The 16300-nt window shown below is 38.5% G+C and overlaps 1 protein-coding gene across 6 annotated transcripts in view; it reads right to left on the bottom strand.

Annotated features, from left to right (window-relative positions):
* wdr37 (WD repeat domain 37) overlaps nt 1–16300 on the bottom strand; it is a 156280-nt gene that overhangs the window by 71390 nt on the left and 68590 nt on the right. For all 6 annotated transcript variants that reach the window (XM_039753535.1, XM_039753534.1, XM_039753531.1 and 3 more), the window contains 2 exons: nt 13190–13261; nt 10846–10890 (listed from right to left, as the gene is read on the bottom strand). In XM_039753535.1, coding sequence (XP_039609469.1) covers nt 10846–10890; nt 13190–13261 — 117 coding nt within the window. The remainder of the gene's footprint in view (nt 1–10845; nt 10891–13189; nt 13262–16300) is intronic.

Raw genomic sequence — 16300 nt, 5'->3', positions numbered from 1 at the left:
TTGCGTTTCCATGTCAAGAGGCTGACTCAATTGGGTGGATTTTCTAAGCAGGATTTTTCTGTCACCTTTCCGCTCCATCAACATGTCAGGCAGGTCTTTTACTAATGAAAACATTTGACTGTTTAGAAGCTTCGGTGACCACTGCCAAAGTCTTCCAATCGGCTGCCTGCTGTATGATAACCTGGCAAACCAAAGACATCACACTTGCTGCATCGGTATTCATGTTTAGGAATTGAACAAACACTGTTATTATGCACTTTTATGTACAGCTGAAACCAAGAAAAAAACAATTTACTCACTCAAAGGAAAATTGGTACCTAAATCTATGCAGGTCTACTAGAGCTGTCCAGTTGAATGTATTCTTACTCAAATATATTGTACTTGAATGTTAAAACTGATAATAGAATGTAAGCAAATATATTTCTTCTCACACTAATTTCCACATTGTATTACTCTAGACATGCAATGTCTATTCACATTTTTGATCTGCTAAAGGAGGCAATCTTTAGTAAAACAAAAAGCCTTCTGCCTCTTAAACACGTTCATTCAGATCATTTGGGAGTTGATTTTTCTAACTCTTCTGATCTGCTTTTGGATAACAGCATTGTGAAAGTCACTCTTCCACTCGAGATTTCTAATTTACTGCTTCTTTATGCTTGAGCTGTTAAGAATCCAAGCATGCAAATACACTCTTGTTTTCCCCATTAAGCATAATAGGAAATAACTGCCATATTTATGATTTTTATTTTCTTATTATAACATCACCTTTTAAAAGAGTCCTTTCAGCAGTGCACATTTTATTTACCTTTGCCAACATTCAGTTTAACACACAGTCGGCACAAAAGCTGACTGCTCACTTAACATGCATTGCCTAAAGAAATATTAATATTCATATTATTATTTTAATTAAGCAACATGAAGTTTTACACACATTATGTGCTAAAGCCTGACTGCTCACTTAACATGCATTTTCAAAAAAAAAAAATACGGCATAGTATTATTATTTTGATTTATCTGTAAAAGGAAAAGGTCAAACAGTTTATGTTAGTTTAGTATGTCAGTTCTTGAATACCTGCTGCCACCCATAGCACCAATAAGTGCTCAACTGGCTTACTGAGTTAAAGTCAAGGCCAGAATGCTCTCTCAGCTACCAATGATTATTTTCTGCTTATTTTGTTATATTCTTCCATTAAGCCACAGAAATAATTGTGGTCTTTGCTTTGTCTGCTTTACTTTTAACTTTTGTTAAGTATTATTACCTTAATCGTTACCTGATAAATATTCAAACTAGTTTTAGAAATTATTTGTAAACTGCTTTAAAATAAAAGTATTGTTAAGTAAATAATGCTAATGTAGCACTGCCAAGTAGGGGCTTATGTAGAATATACAAAAATTATAGAACAACAAGACACATGCAACAGGTCATGAACCTGGCTCATTGTTTATTGAACAGACTGAAACTGATACTTAATAGTACATAATTGTACATCCCCCTCTTAGACTGAAATAATGTGTAAATATAAAAAATTTTTTAACCTATTAACAGTCTGTCTGCACTGTTACACTAATGAGGAGTTTTGCAGATAAGCGAGGGAAAAAATATAATATTTTTTTTTTCATATTTGTCCATTGATGTTATGTCCATTTATCTGAGTAAAACAGCTGGGTTCACATTGGATCAGTTTTATGACTTAAAGAGATGTACTTTGCTCTTTATTTTTCAATGAAGAGAGTGCGCACAAGCTGCAATATACTGCAGGACAGAACACACGTACTTCACTCAACCCCTAAAAGAGTCATACTGCAATGTTTTCAAGGCAATGAACAATGTTTCTGCAATAGAAATAATAGAAATAATTCATAACAGAAAAAGGAACAACAGAAAAAAAAATTAATGAGAACAGGCTATTCAGCCTAACAAAGCTTGCCAATCCTAATCCACCTAATTCTTTCAAAATAGCATCAAGTGGAGGTTTGAGAGTCCTACTGTTCACTACATTACTTGGATACATATTCCACTTGGCCATAATTCTCTGTGTGAAGAAAAGCTTCCTAATGTTTGTTCAAAATTCACCCTTAACATGTTTCCAACTGTGTCCCAATGTTCTTGTTGAACTCATTTTAAAGTAGCCACCAGAATTCACTGTGATAATTCCTTTCTTAATTTTAAACACTTCAATCATGCCACCTCTAAATCTCTCTTTGCTTAAACTGAAAATGTTCAGCACCTTTAATCTTCCTCATAACTCATTCCTTTCTGTTCGGAATCAGCCTATTCTCTCTTTTCTGGACATTTTCTTGCACAGCTTTGTCTTTTTGTAGCCTGGAGACCAAAACCTTTCTGATCTCCACAGGAACATCTCTGCTGCAGCTGCCCACAGGAGGGCTGCTCGTATTATTAAGGGGATGAGGGGAAGCACTCAGGAGCAGCATCCCTGAAAGAGTCAAAATTGCCGGAGAGCCAATGGGGTCAGGCCTGTTGGGGATTGGGACTGGTGTGGTGCTGAGACGTCGCCCACTGCACAACACCTGGGTCCTAATTTGTAGCAGCCCATCTGGGTTGGCGCGTTTTGATTCTCTGGCATGACCACCATCTTCCTCTGCTGTCTGAGGAACTTCACAAACTCAGCATTTCAGTTGTGGCACTCTCTGAGGTATGCAGACCAGAGACCGGGATGAGTTTGCATGCAGGTTCTGTGAGGAACATGCAGACTTAGGTGAGACTGCCAATCCTAATGTCATATGGGAGACCTTTTGTGATAAGACCCTGAAGGTTGCTAAGGGTTCTGTTGGTGTTGCCGGTGTTCCCAGAAGGGGGTATTTCATCTTGCAGGGCACCCTGGATATTAACGAGAGAAGTCACAGTGCTGGGCTTGATGGCAAATTCTGTTTCTGAAAAGGATGGCTGTGAGGGCTCGGAGGGCAGATAAGGAGGTGTTTGTAAGAAGAATATGTGATCAAGTGACACACCATCTATGGTCTAGTGACCCACGTCCCGTTTACAGAGGAATTAAAGCATAACGCACATCCAAATCTGTGTCGCAGTCACGGTGCATAATGGAACAGTCCTTACGGATGAAACTATAGTTGTGACCCACTGGGCTGGCTACTTAGAAAAGCTGTTTAAAGCTGATCCCCTGGTTAGGATGTTGGGAATCTTGGTCCACGGTTCTTGAGGCTGATGATCCTCCGTTGAGCTGTGAATCACACAGTCTCACAAAGATTGCACAGGCGGTGAACCAACTGAGGGTATGGAAGGCTGCAGGGATCTGTGATATCTGGGGTGAAATTCTCCAGGGTGGTGGTAAGGCTGTCCTCCTGGCATTCCAAGTAATCTTTGCTTCCATTTGGGAGACAGGTGGCATCACATCTGACTGGAAAATGGGACTGTCATTCCTACCTGGAAAGGGAAGGGTGATCACCTGGATCTTTGCAACTACACTGCTCTTGGTACCTGGCCATCCTCAATAGGATCAGTGATCACATACTCACCTACCAGCAACCAGAGAACTGTGGTTTTATGCCTAAGAAGTCTACCATCAACTGTGTCCTAGCACTGAGGGTTCTCATCATGCACATACAAAAATATCAGCTGAATTTCTTTGCATCCTTAGTCAATTTTTGTAAAGTGTTCAACTCAGTTGATCGAGGTGCCTTGTGGGCCATCCTGAGACTTTGCGGGATCTCCCCAGAGTCGCTAAATGTCATGGCCAGCCTGTACACTGGTACTGTAAGTGCTGTGCAGAGTGGAGGCAGAACCTCTGCATTTTTTTTTTCAGTTGATTCTGGTGTTCTTGCTCCTAACCTGTTCAATGCTTGCATGGACTGGGTGTTGGGCAGGGTCGTGGGGTCCAGCGGCTGTGAGGAATCAGTTGGTGAAGTAGCTGAAAGGCAGCCTCTGGAAAGAATAGCCTGAAGTAGTCCAGTGGCTGATAATCTGTCGAGTCCAACAGCAAGCCATGCTGTCTTGTGAAGTCCGGTAGCCAGTTTGGCTCCCATGGATCAATGTCTGGGTATTTCTCCCACACGAACCTTGCCGCAGGTGCATCGGCTGCGCGAATGCGCTCAGCTGGCAGCCGATCAGCTGGGGCAGCATCGGTTGGTGTCCAATCAGCTGATGCCAGTTCCTCACTCTCTTGCTCGATCTGCCGATTACTCTCAACAAAATCAGATTCTGAAAAATCAGAGTCAGACTCAGCGATAATGTGCAAAACATCATCTGCTGAGTAGTTTGTTTTCTGCACTGAGATGTCGATGCCATCTTGCCTTTGTTTACATTTCGTAACTCACGCACATGGAAGGATTAGGAGTCAATGAGTCTAACATTCCTCCAAGCAGAGAGGGAATGCCTGTAACTTAACAGTGAGTTTTGTGACCATTAACACTACAATTACCAGAGCCTACGAAAAAACTTGTAGGTCCGTCCCACCTTAAATCGCTTCTCACCTATCCATCAGTGTCTATTGTCCTATAAATGTGTGGATAAGCAGCAAACAGCAAGCAGCCTGCTATCACATCCCCCACCGGCGCGCAGTCTGTTTACCTGCATGTCAGTTGCCTGAGAGTTGTATAGAGTGAGAAGTCAAGCAAAATCACACCTTTTAGAAATACTATATCGATATTTGGAACACATGCATTTCATGTGTGTTCCGTGTCTACAACGATCTATGTCAACACATCATTAAAACAGAAACATTTTTCATGTTTTAGTAATAATTGACAAAATGTAGACATGAAGTTTATAATGTGTGAAGCCTGAAGTCCAAATATCAAAGAAACACTTTCACAAAAGGTACAAATATAACAACAAGTGCGCTTTTATTCAAAAAAAGAACCCACGTTAGTGTGTGACATTGACACGCATTTACTACAGATGCTTCGGTGGCACAACGGTATCAGCTGTTGACTGGTAATGAAAACTTCACGGGTTCGAACCCGATGACTCTGTTTTGAGAAATTAACTGCTTTTATTCTTACTATTTTAGAATAAAAACATACATTTTATTTCAGTCTGTAACAGCCGATGTAAATGTATGATACTTGTAAAGGTTAGCTTTGTTTTTTTTTTATCCAGTTTCATTCTCTCAGTCACGTTCACAATCCTACCCTACAGCCCCCATCTGACAATGCTGTTTTCACATAAAGACACGCTATAGCTCTGCACTGTACTTGTGACTTTACGCTGTAGCATGCTTGCGAACTGAAGTGTCTGCGTGCACTTTTCATGGCATTACACGTGTATTTTTTGAGCATGCCCGCTTTATGACCACAGACCTGGAAAGTCTTTTTCCTGGGGGACAACTGGGATCTTTTCCTAAATAAGGAGTGACATTGCATATGTACTTTAGTCTCCAAATCTGCTGCAATCCAAAGCTTTATACCAAGTTTGTCAGGCTGAGTCGCAATGTATTGAAAGAAAGGACAACAGAGCTTGGTTGGAAACAGTTGCTCATCAACTGTAATATGTTGCCCTGGGTTGTAACTCAGAACACAGTTCTCAACAAAACGTTGCCACATGTCCGAAACTGCAGCAAATCTGTTGTTTTTCACATGTTCTCCACGGGTGTCTTTGCTGTCAAAGTGCAAATGCCGCATGATAGTCTGATAGTGGTGATGGGGCATTGTATCTTTGATTGGCGGTACAACAAATAGTTTTGACCAGGTATCAGCCACAGCACCAACTGTAGTCATTGCTGCTCTTGTCAAAAGAATGTAGATAAATGCACATTCCAAGGAACTGACGACAGAGGAGTTGACAGAACTACAGACGCAGCAACATACGAAGGTTCTGCAGGAGATCGGTATCACGGAGGAGGTTATCTCTTAAAGTGAGATAAACAAAGTGCTTGCCATGTGGGAAAAAGTTTTGAACCTTAAAGAAAAAAAACACCCTGAAAAAGTTACAACTGATAGTGCAGTGGCGCTATTTAATGACACTTGCCTAACACTTGACTTTATTGAAAAGAAACACCCTGAAAAAGTTGCAACTGATCGTGCAGTGACACTATTTAATGACACTTGCCTAACTAATTTCAGAAACATTCTAAAGGGGAGGACTAAACAAAGCTCCTTGGACAGGTGTCTATTGAAACGCCCTGCAAATGAAAGTGACGAAAGCGTGGCAAAAAAGAAAAAAAAAAGTGAAGAAGAAAATGAAGTAAGCAAAAGTGAAGTGAAAGAAAAAAAACATTCCAATACGCTAATCGGCTTCGCCAACATATGTTTATTTTTTTAGATTCTCTTTTATGTATTAGGTTTTATTTTGTTTGTATACAATATTTATACATTATAAATGCATTTTTCTTATGTTGAAAACATTTAACAAAAAATTGGGTTTTTTTGGGGGTGCTGGCACGAATTAATCTCATTTCAACTAATTTCAATGGGGGAAATTGACTTGGGATACGAGCATTTTGACTTACAAACTCGGTCACGGAAGGAATTAAACTCGTATCTCAAGGTATCACTATATACATATAACCCAGCCACAGGGGATGCACAAACCAGTGTTTCTTCATGCTGGTTTCAAGCCCAAATAAATGGGGAGAGTTACGTCAGGAAGGGTATCCGGTATAAAATTCTGCCAAATCAATATGCGGACAACAATACAAATTTCCATACTGGGTCGGTCGAGTCCCGGGTTAACAACGACCGCCACTAGTACTGCTAGTCAACAGGCTGCTGGCAGAAATTGAGCTAATGTTGGCCGAAGGAGAAGAAGAGTGGGGAGACGTGTCCAGAGGCAGGAGGAAGGTAAAGAGAGTGGAACTGAGGGTAGGAACTTTGAATGTTGGCAGTATGACTGGTAAGAGGAGAGAGTTAGCAGATATGATGGAGAGAAGGACAGTTGATATATTGTGCGTGCAAGAGACTAAATGGAAGGGGAGTAAGGCCAGGTGGATCGGAGGTGGATTCAAATTGTTCTATCATGATGTGGATATGAGGAGAAATGGAATAGGGGTTATTCTGAAGGAACGGTATGTCAAGTGTGTTTGGAGGTGAAAACAGTGTCAGACAGAGTAATGATTATGAAGGTGGAAATTTCAGGTGTGATGATGAATGTTGTTAGTGCATATGCCCCACAAGTTGAGTGTGCAATGGATGAGAAAAAAGATTTTTGGAGTGAGTTGGATGAAATGATGAACAGTGCACCCAAGGGACATAAAGTGGTGATTGAAGAGGATTTCAATGGACATGTTGGTGAAGGAAACAGAGGAGACGAGGAGGTGATGGGTAGGTATGGTGTAAAGGAGAGGAATAAAGAAGGTCAGAGAATAGTGGATTTTGCCAAAAGGATTGACATGGCTGTGGTGAATACGTATTTTAAGAAGAGGGAGGAACATAGAGTTACGTACAAGAGTGGAGGAAGATGCACACAGGTAGATTACATCCTATGCAGAAGAGTCAATCTGAAGTAGAAGTGAAAAAAAAGTGGTGCAGGGGAAAGTGTAGTTAAGCAGCATAGGATGGTGGTCTGTAGGATGATGTTGGCGATCAAGAAGAAGAAGAGACTGAGGGCAGAGCCAAGGATCAAATGGTGGAAGTTGAAAAAAGGAAGACTGCAAGTTTGAGTTTAGGGAGAAGGTGAGACAGACGTTGGGTGGTAGTGAAGAATTACCAGACAGTTGGGAAACTACAGCAGATGTAGTAAGGGTGACAGCAAAAAGGGTGCTTGGTGTGACATCTGGACAGAGGAAGGAGGAAAAGGAAACTTGGTGGTGGAATGGGGAAGTACAGGAGAGTATATAGAGGAAGAGGATGGCTAAGAAGAAGCGGGATAGTCAGAGAGATGCAGAAAGTAGGCAAGAGTACAAGGAGATAAGGCACAAGGTGAAGAGAGAGGTGGTGAAGGCTAAAGAAAAGGCATATGATGAGTTGTATGAGAGGTTCGACACTAAGGATGGAGAAAAGGACTTGTACCGATTGGCTAGACAGAGGTACTGAGCTGGGAAAGATGTGCAGCAGGTTAGGATGATAAAGAATAAAAATGTAAATGTACTCACAAGCGAGGACAGTGTGTTGAGCAGATGGAAAGAGTACTTTGAGAGGCTGATGAATAAAGAGAACGAGAGAGAGAAGAGGTTAGAAGATGTGGAGATAGTGAATCAGGAGATAGTGAATCAGGAAGTGCAACGGATTAGCAAGGAGGAAATAAGGACAGCTATGAAGAGGATGAAGAATGGAAAAGCCGTTGGTCCAGATGACATACCTGTGGAAGCATGGAGGTGTTTAGGAGAGATGGCAGTGGAGGTTTTAACCAGATTGTTTGATAGAATCTTGGAAAGTGAGAGGATGCCTGAGGAGTGGAGAAGAAGTTTACTGGTGCCAATACTTAAGAATAAGGGTGATGTGCAGGACTGTAGTAACTACAGTGTGATAAAATTGATAAGCCACAGCATGAAGTTATGGGAAAAAGTAGTGGAAGATAGGTTAAGAAGTGAGGTGATGATTAGTGAGCAGCAGTATGGTTTTATGCCAAGAAAGAGCATCAAAGATGCAATGTTTGCTCCGAGGGTGTTGATGGAAATGTATAGAGAAGGCCAGAAGGAGTTGCACTGCATGTTTGTGGAACTGGAGAAAGCATATGACAGGGTGCCTCGAGAGGAGTTATGGTATTGTATGAGGAATTCGGGAGTGGCAGAGAAGTATATAAGAGTTGTACAGGATATCCATCCATCCATTATCCAACCTGCTATATTCTAACCACAGGGTCACGGGGGTCTGCTGGAGTCAATCCCAGCCAACACAGGGCGCAAGGCAGGAAACAAACCCTGGGCAGAGCGCCGGCCCACTGCAGGGCACACACACACACATACCCACACACCAAGCACACACTAGGGACAATTTAGGATATGTGCGAGGGAAGTGTTACCATGGTTAGGTCTGCGGTGTGAGTGACAGATGCATTCAAGGTGGATTACATCAGGGATCAGCTCTAATCCCTTTCTTATTTGCAAAGGTGATGGACAAGTTGACAGACGAGATTAGACAGGAGTCCCCGTGGACAATGATGTTTCCCAGGGTGGAATGGGTGGAGAAGAGTGTCAAAGGAGTGATTTGTGACAGATGGATATCAGCAAGAGTGAAAGGGAAGGTCTATATGACGGTAGTGAGACCAGCTATGTTATATGGGTTGGAGACGGTGGCACTGACCAGAAAGCAGGAGACAGAGCTGGAGGTAGCAGAGTTAAAGATGCTAAGATTTGCACTGGATGTGACAAGGATGGACATGATTAGAAATGAGTACATTAGAGGGTCAGCTGAAGTTGGATGGTTGGGAGACAAAGTCAGAGAGGCGAGATTGCGTTGGTTTGGACATGTGCAGAGGAGAGATGCTGAGTATAATGGGAGAAGGATGCTAAGGATAGAGCTGCCAGGCAAGAGAAAAAGAGGAAGGCCTAAGAGAAGGTTTACGGATGTGGTGAGAGAGGACATGCAGGTGATGGGTATAACAGAACAACATACAGAGGACAGAAAGATATGGAAGAAGATGATCCGCTGTGGCGACCCCTAACGGGAGCAGCAGAAAGAAGAAGAAGATATATAAACACAATATATTATCCTACAAGTAAGATTCAGGAGCCTAGGGGAAGGGTGACGGGGTGACACAGTCAGTAACTACATCTCCAGTTTTGTATTTAGAATGAAGGCAGACACAACCAAGACCACTGATATCCCTTCCATTCATTTGCAGGAACTCCTGCCCTTCCAGTCCGGATCCTATTTAAATTGACCTGCTACTGGAAATCCAAGTTCATAAATGAAACTTCTTCAGAGGGAGACAGCTCTCTGTGATTTAAAAAGCTTTATCACTGCAAAAAGAATCCTATTTTTTTAGGACTTGATAATCCAATGGATTTTTCTTTTGTTCTGAATTTTCTTTCTCTCTCGCAGATTAGCTGCTCTATATTAGATGGGAATCTCCCACCCTTGGCCTCAACAATTCATCTCTTCTGATTTCGTTTTGGTTTAATAAACATGTAAAAACCTCCAATGATTCTATTTTTTGTTTTTGGCCACAATCCAGTGTCTGATCTTGGGATGGTTGGCTTTTTGGGGGTGGTGGTAGGACTAGGAGAAAAACATTACTAGATTAAATAACAATTAGTAAATCAATAATTCACTGATCCAAAAATAAAATTAACAGATAAAGAATACAAAATACGATTTTTAAACTGGACTGGTATTGCACATGTATCAGTGCTTAAGTGATGTGTCTCTAATGCTTCCTTTTGCCTTGACCAGCTAAGACAGTTGTTCATTCTTTACGCAAAGGAAAGGACCCAAATTTGCCTTCTGCCAAAAATGGAAGCACTGGGTCTTAGACAAATGTCAATGCCTACCTTTTCTGCACCCCAGATTCACTGCTGCCCTTACACATGTTTTCCCTAGCCCAAAGGTCGTGGCTAGGAAAGTAGTCAGACTAAATACAGCGACTCAAATCATAGTCACGTACATCTCCTCTTTGAGATTACTATGATTTCCTTGTTATTTACAATAATAATGGACAAAGACTTACAGAAAATGTATTGTATTACACTGTGAACAGAAAATTGAGATAATCATTTAAATGTTAGACTTCTATATAGTCAACCCATTAATGCATGGTATAAACTGGGGAAAAGTTAACTTTAATATTAAAGCTACTGTTAACTAATGAAAGATATGTGTTAAAAGTTGTAGATAAACACTGCGCAGGATTAGTAATGAAAAAAGGTAATAGCTTACACTGCAGTACTTATTAATGTTGAAAAGCAAGACAACTATTAAAAGAAATTATTCAATATATTGTTTATGTTGCAATCTAATTTTTTATATAATTTATATATAATTTATTTTACATACCTGTTAAAGCTGCTTGCTCTGTTGGATGAAACTTGATTGAATTAACTAGAAGGAAAAAATAAATACTTCTAATTATTACTTTTCTTTTACTCTCAACCTTTAAGAAAGCACATCAGGGTATTTCAGAACAAAGAGGCGTTCAATAAAGAATTCTTTATCCACTGATTCAGTGAATATCTAATTAACTATTATATTAATAAAAAGTGCAATTACCAACATCTTACTGAAGGTAATGTGCAGCACAAACCTTTAGAAGGTCATTCCTAGCCACCAAGTTAAAATAATTCAATTCAGCTCAATTTAATTCACTGTTGTTATGCCATATAATTTTCTACAACAATAGCTTGTCACAGCTTACCATGCAATGAAAAAGATGTAAGTTAATTCCAGGGTTAGCAAAATAAGAAAAACCAGTACGAGTTAAACATTTTCACTTCTTTATTAACAAAATATGAGCAGAGCTTCTGCTAATAATGCCTCAAGTTGGTAGAAAACAGCAGAAAAAATCATGTTGTAACAGCTTTTGTTTTTGTTAACAGATTCCCCTACATTCTATATTTATTTGATGTAAAAGAAATAAAATATGCAAAATAAATATCTTGCTTTGTTTTTGTTGATGGATACTCCTATATCCTAAATGTATTTTGTTAAATTATACTACAAACTAGATACATATTATTATGATGACTGTGACAGGCTTGAATCAGGTAAGCGTGAGGTAAAATATTACTTAATTTTACTTTTCAACTTTAACAACTGTATCTTCTACATTTCTACATGGAAGAACACATACAATTTACAGATACTGTCTTTTTATTTGAAGGAGTAACTTAATGCATCCCTGAGACAGTAACACTGGTCTTTGTAGTTATTGAGCTGTGACTCAGTGTGACGATAATGGTTCCACTTCATGCTCCAATCTCCATTTTTGGGAGCTTTTGAACCCGACACCGTCGGTAATGTCACCGGATGAGCTGATCAGTGAAGAGACAACGACGAAGCAAAGGGATGATGCAAAAAAGTGCAAGAGTGCTTTTATTTAAAAACAGTCCAAACAAAATCTTCAAATAAATAGTGCAGTGTATCAAAAAGTATTTAACACTACCACACCCCCTCTATAAGCTGTGAGTGAGATCCTACACTCAGACCCTTTCTGAAAGTCTTTAAATCATGGACATTAATCAAATTCTTATTTTATTAATTCAGAATGATACTGTATATTATGTATTATTCCAATTGTTTAACTTTCATTTAGTAATCAACAGTGCTGTAAAATTACAGTGTTATTCAGTCAGTTTGGTTTAATTCTGATTACAAGACTTGATAAGAATTTTAAAAAGTGGTCAATTTCTGATGATCAGCAAAGATCACCTGGGACAAATTTTTTGATCACACTCCAAAAAAGCAAAAATATAATATTTTTAAAATATATTAACTGTTTGTGATGAATTGTTTAATTTAGTTTAATAAAAAATAAACAGTAGGGGCAAAAAGTGGCTATTCCTATGTAACTTATACTCAATGGGCTAAGGAACTGGACAGGGACACCAGCAAAGGAATAGGATCAATTAGGCTACAGGTTATTAACAACACTGGTTATCGTTTGTGGTTTAATGATAAGAGGTGTACTTTTGTTGCACCTGTCTACACACAGATCCTAGTTCAAAGGCCTAATGATTAGGAAAGTGTTTTAATAATTTCAGGAACAAGACAGTAAATTCAGCTTAAAGCAGTGGAATCCCCCATCATCAGATCTCAATTCAACTAAGCATCTGCAGGATATACATATTCATCACCAGCTAACGGTTCATATCCTGGCCAGTGCTATGCTGCAGCATATTGAGTCTATATTAAAATCAAATATATGACAACCTAACTGACTATTTCCTAAATAATTTGTTCAGCTGTAGTCAGAAGTCACATATGAAAACAAAACTGGACTAAGTCACTCCTAAATTTGTATGCCAGGATCTAATGTGTCACAATATCTAAAGAAATAAAAGGTATACAACAGTTCAGTAAACAATTTTAGAGACAGATGACGACATATCAATTGATTTGGAACTCAAGAGTAATAAAACATTGTTAAAAAAGAAACATTATTACTACTCAAAAAATATGGTCCAACTAAGCAAGAATATATACATTGCCAAAAAATCTTTAGAAGCTTTTCACCTCAGAAAATGATTCATTTTGTATCTGATTTTTGTTAAACAAAAATATTACTATAAAGACTGTGAAATATATATATATTTTTGACTTTTACTCTAAAATATAACTGAAGAATGAGACATACCACAGTCAAAATAACAAACAAAATGCAACACTATTGAAAAGTTTTTACCTGATCCAGCATGACCAACATATTTAAGAAGACACTTTCCAGTTTCTATACTCCAAAGCATGGCAGTATGATCTAAAATAAAATTAGAAGTAATGATGAAAGCAACAGACAGGGCATTTGCGAAATCATCCTCATAACCTATTCAGTAAAATTCCTTTCACACAGAATAGACAGAATTTTGTTACCATTAACCTCCCTACAATAGAATGGTGATGCATTACAACCTTTCACATGATAGAAATAATAGTTATAAAATGCCCCAATGATCATTACATACACACACACACACAAAATATGTGGACACAGGAGCACTCCCAGACGGACTTAAAGTGGATAAGGACAACTTTTAATGGCCTGTAACACACTACTAGCACGTACACTTCCTTAACTGGAAGAATACCAACCCACCTATTGTAGGTCAGTGGGTAACTGTTGTTGTACACTATTTGAAATTGGAAAAAATCTAATTCTTGATTAGAGGAGCTGTTCCAAACTTTTTAAAATATGACAAGATTTAATTAAAACAATTTTAGAATAAGCATTTACATATGTTTTTTCTCTGTTGGCTTTGCTCTCTTTCTCTCAGGTGAGGGTTGAATTCTGTTCTGTTGCTTTATTTTTTAATTTTCTGATTTCTTTCTTTTAATTTTGTTTTCCTAGTGTTATGAAGTCATTTTCTGTATAAGTTCAACTTTAATGTTTGCAAACAATAAAATAAAAAAAGAAATAAAAATATGTGAAAGGTGCTGGTTACTTAAGTAAAGTGCTTCAAAGCAACTGCGTCGTTTTGGAAAAACTTGCATTTGTTCTATATTAAATATTAATAAAACATATACAGCTTAGCAGGATAACGGATACACATCAGACTCACAGGTTTATTGTAAGTATCTCTTAAAAGTCAGCGTTGTACTCTAAATTACTCTATTGTCAGCCACTTCACTGTATGTTATAGTCATTACAGCTGACAACATACACAATAATATACTGAAATTGGATTAACTTTTTATTCATCTCGTCTTAGAGTTGCAATCGTTCAGTTGTTGTATTAGGTAGATTTGTGGCTATTGTGCACACTCAAAAATACTTTGCATGAAATTAATTTGTCTAAATTTAAGTATTGGCTAAACATTTGCTTAAAACAGACCAAGAAACCAGCTTTAAAGTTAAATAGTCTGCCTTCGTCAATTATAAATAAAACATGTTGTATATGTAGATGAGTAGTGAAAAATTGAATCTACTGGCTGGCATAGTGGGTTTTGGTGAGTAGCATTTCAATATTTAATTTTTGATGCAAAAAGGACATACAATTTTAAGTACACAGACATATAAAACTTTGTTAAAAATTGTACTTCACTCACTAGGGCCCACGAAATACTATTTTCCAGTCTTAGTAAAAAAAATATTTCCATTTTTTAATCATGAGTAATTTGAAAATTTTTATTTTTTTTGGCTCAGACTGAAAAAAAATTAAGAAATTACATTCTAATCATTCTAGCTCATTATTACTGTAAATCAGGCATTATACTGTTTTACAAATAGAACTATTATATATATTTAAGCTGTGAACTTTACAAACCTACCACAAATAAATTTTCAACTGTATTACATTATAATGTATACTAATTTATTCTACACATTTTATATTTAGACATGTGTCCTGTTTTGGTAATAATAATATCATCATTTAAACATGAACCTTGGCTCAAACATTTAACTTATTGTTGACTTTAAATAAGAACTATTCGTTAGTTAGCGCAAGGGCACAGATGTTTAGAGTATCTCACATCTTGAATCTCACTCTGAGCAAATATGGCATGTTTTCCTTGTGTTTGCATGGATCTTTCTACTATATCTTAAAGACAAGCAGTTTACATTATTTTACAGTTCTAAATTGTCTCAGTATGCATGACTATTCCCTGCAATGGAATGGTGCCCCAGTAAGGGCTGATTTCCATTTGTTGCCCATTGCTACAAAGACATGTATTGCTTCCCATGACTTTGATGTGAATAAGTGGGCACAACAGATATATGTTTCTGAGTTTAATCTATTATACAAATGTGTCCCAACAGAAGTTAACCTCACTCACCCTAAATAATCAACTACCCTGCAGTTTAATGACTTTTCATGATTGAACACATATAAAGTGCAATTGTAACAAAAATGATATCACTAGGTCTCATAACTCAATCTCTCTATTTATAAAAAAAATCCTGGAATGGAAAAGCAAGGCGACGATACATGATCTTCTCGGAATCGGAAGACATTTAAAAGACCCGCAAGAGAAAAAAGACTGGCCACGGAGTGTCTCGCAGGAACCGTAAACATGAGACTTGGTGCTAAGAGATTGTCCCAGGGCAGTCTCGCGGGGCCATGGAACATAAGATTCTTGCAAGACATGCCCTTCTTATCAAATAAGAGTATGGACAGCCAGCAAAACATTCAGTCATGTAAAGTCATGTGGCACACACATATCCTGTGCTCTCAGCAAAGAAGAAAGAGCAGCGTGGAGAAAAGAGACCCAAGGCGCGATACACATGCAGAGAAAGGTACAGAATATGAAAGCAGTAAAATCTGAAAGTATTGTAGCGTCCCAGCCAAGCTGAAGTCTTTTTTGTTTTAAGTGACTGTTAAGTCCGATCGAGGGAGGGCAGAGTATAGCACGGAAGACTGATAGCTGGGTACTGATTGATGCGGTAAGGGGGAGGCGAGACCCGTGGGGTTACGCAGTCGGCGATTGTTAAAGTAGAACTTTTGTGACACTTTATTACGTCAGTTGCTACAGTATCAAAAAAAGATAGTAAAGATCGCATTGACGCAAACAAAAGGAAATTAATCATCAGAACCAAGTGAAACTGAAAAAATAGCAGGACAAATCGAGGTCAGAAATAAAAGGCAAAGAGTGTAAAACAAAGTCTTTTCGCCTTCGGATCATTCAATGCACAAAACGTGCATGTACACAATAATGGATCATACATTATCAAAATCTGTGGTCCTGCACAACAGCAACGATTCCAAAGAAGAAAAAAAAGCTTTTGAAATTGTATATCTGATTAACCAAACAAAGGGGTTGGTGCTATACATATGAACAGCAGGTTACAGATTATGAAAGC

The sequence above is a fragment of the Polypterus senegalus genome, chromosome 5, assembly GCF_016835505.1.
Source record: "Polypterus senegalus isolate Bchr_013 chromosome 5, ASM1683550v1, whole genome shotgun sequence".
In the NCBI taxonomy this organism is placed as follows: Eukaryota; Metazoa; Chordata; class Cladistia; order Polypteriformes; family Polypteridae; genus Polypterus; species Polypterus senegalus.
Note: the sequence above shows the minus strand (reverse complement) of the source record. Positions and strands in the feature narration are given on the sequence as shown.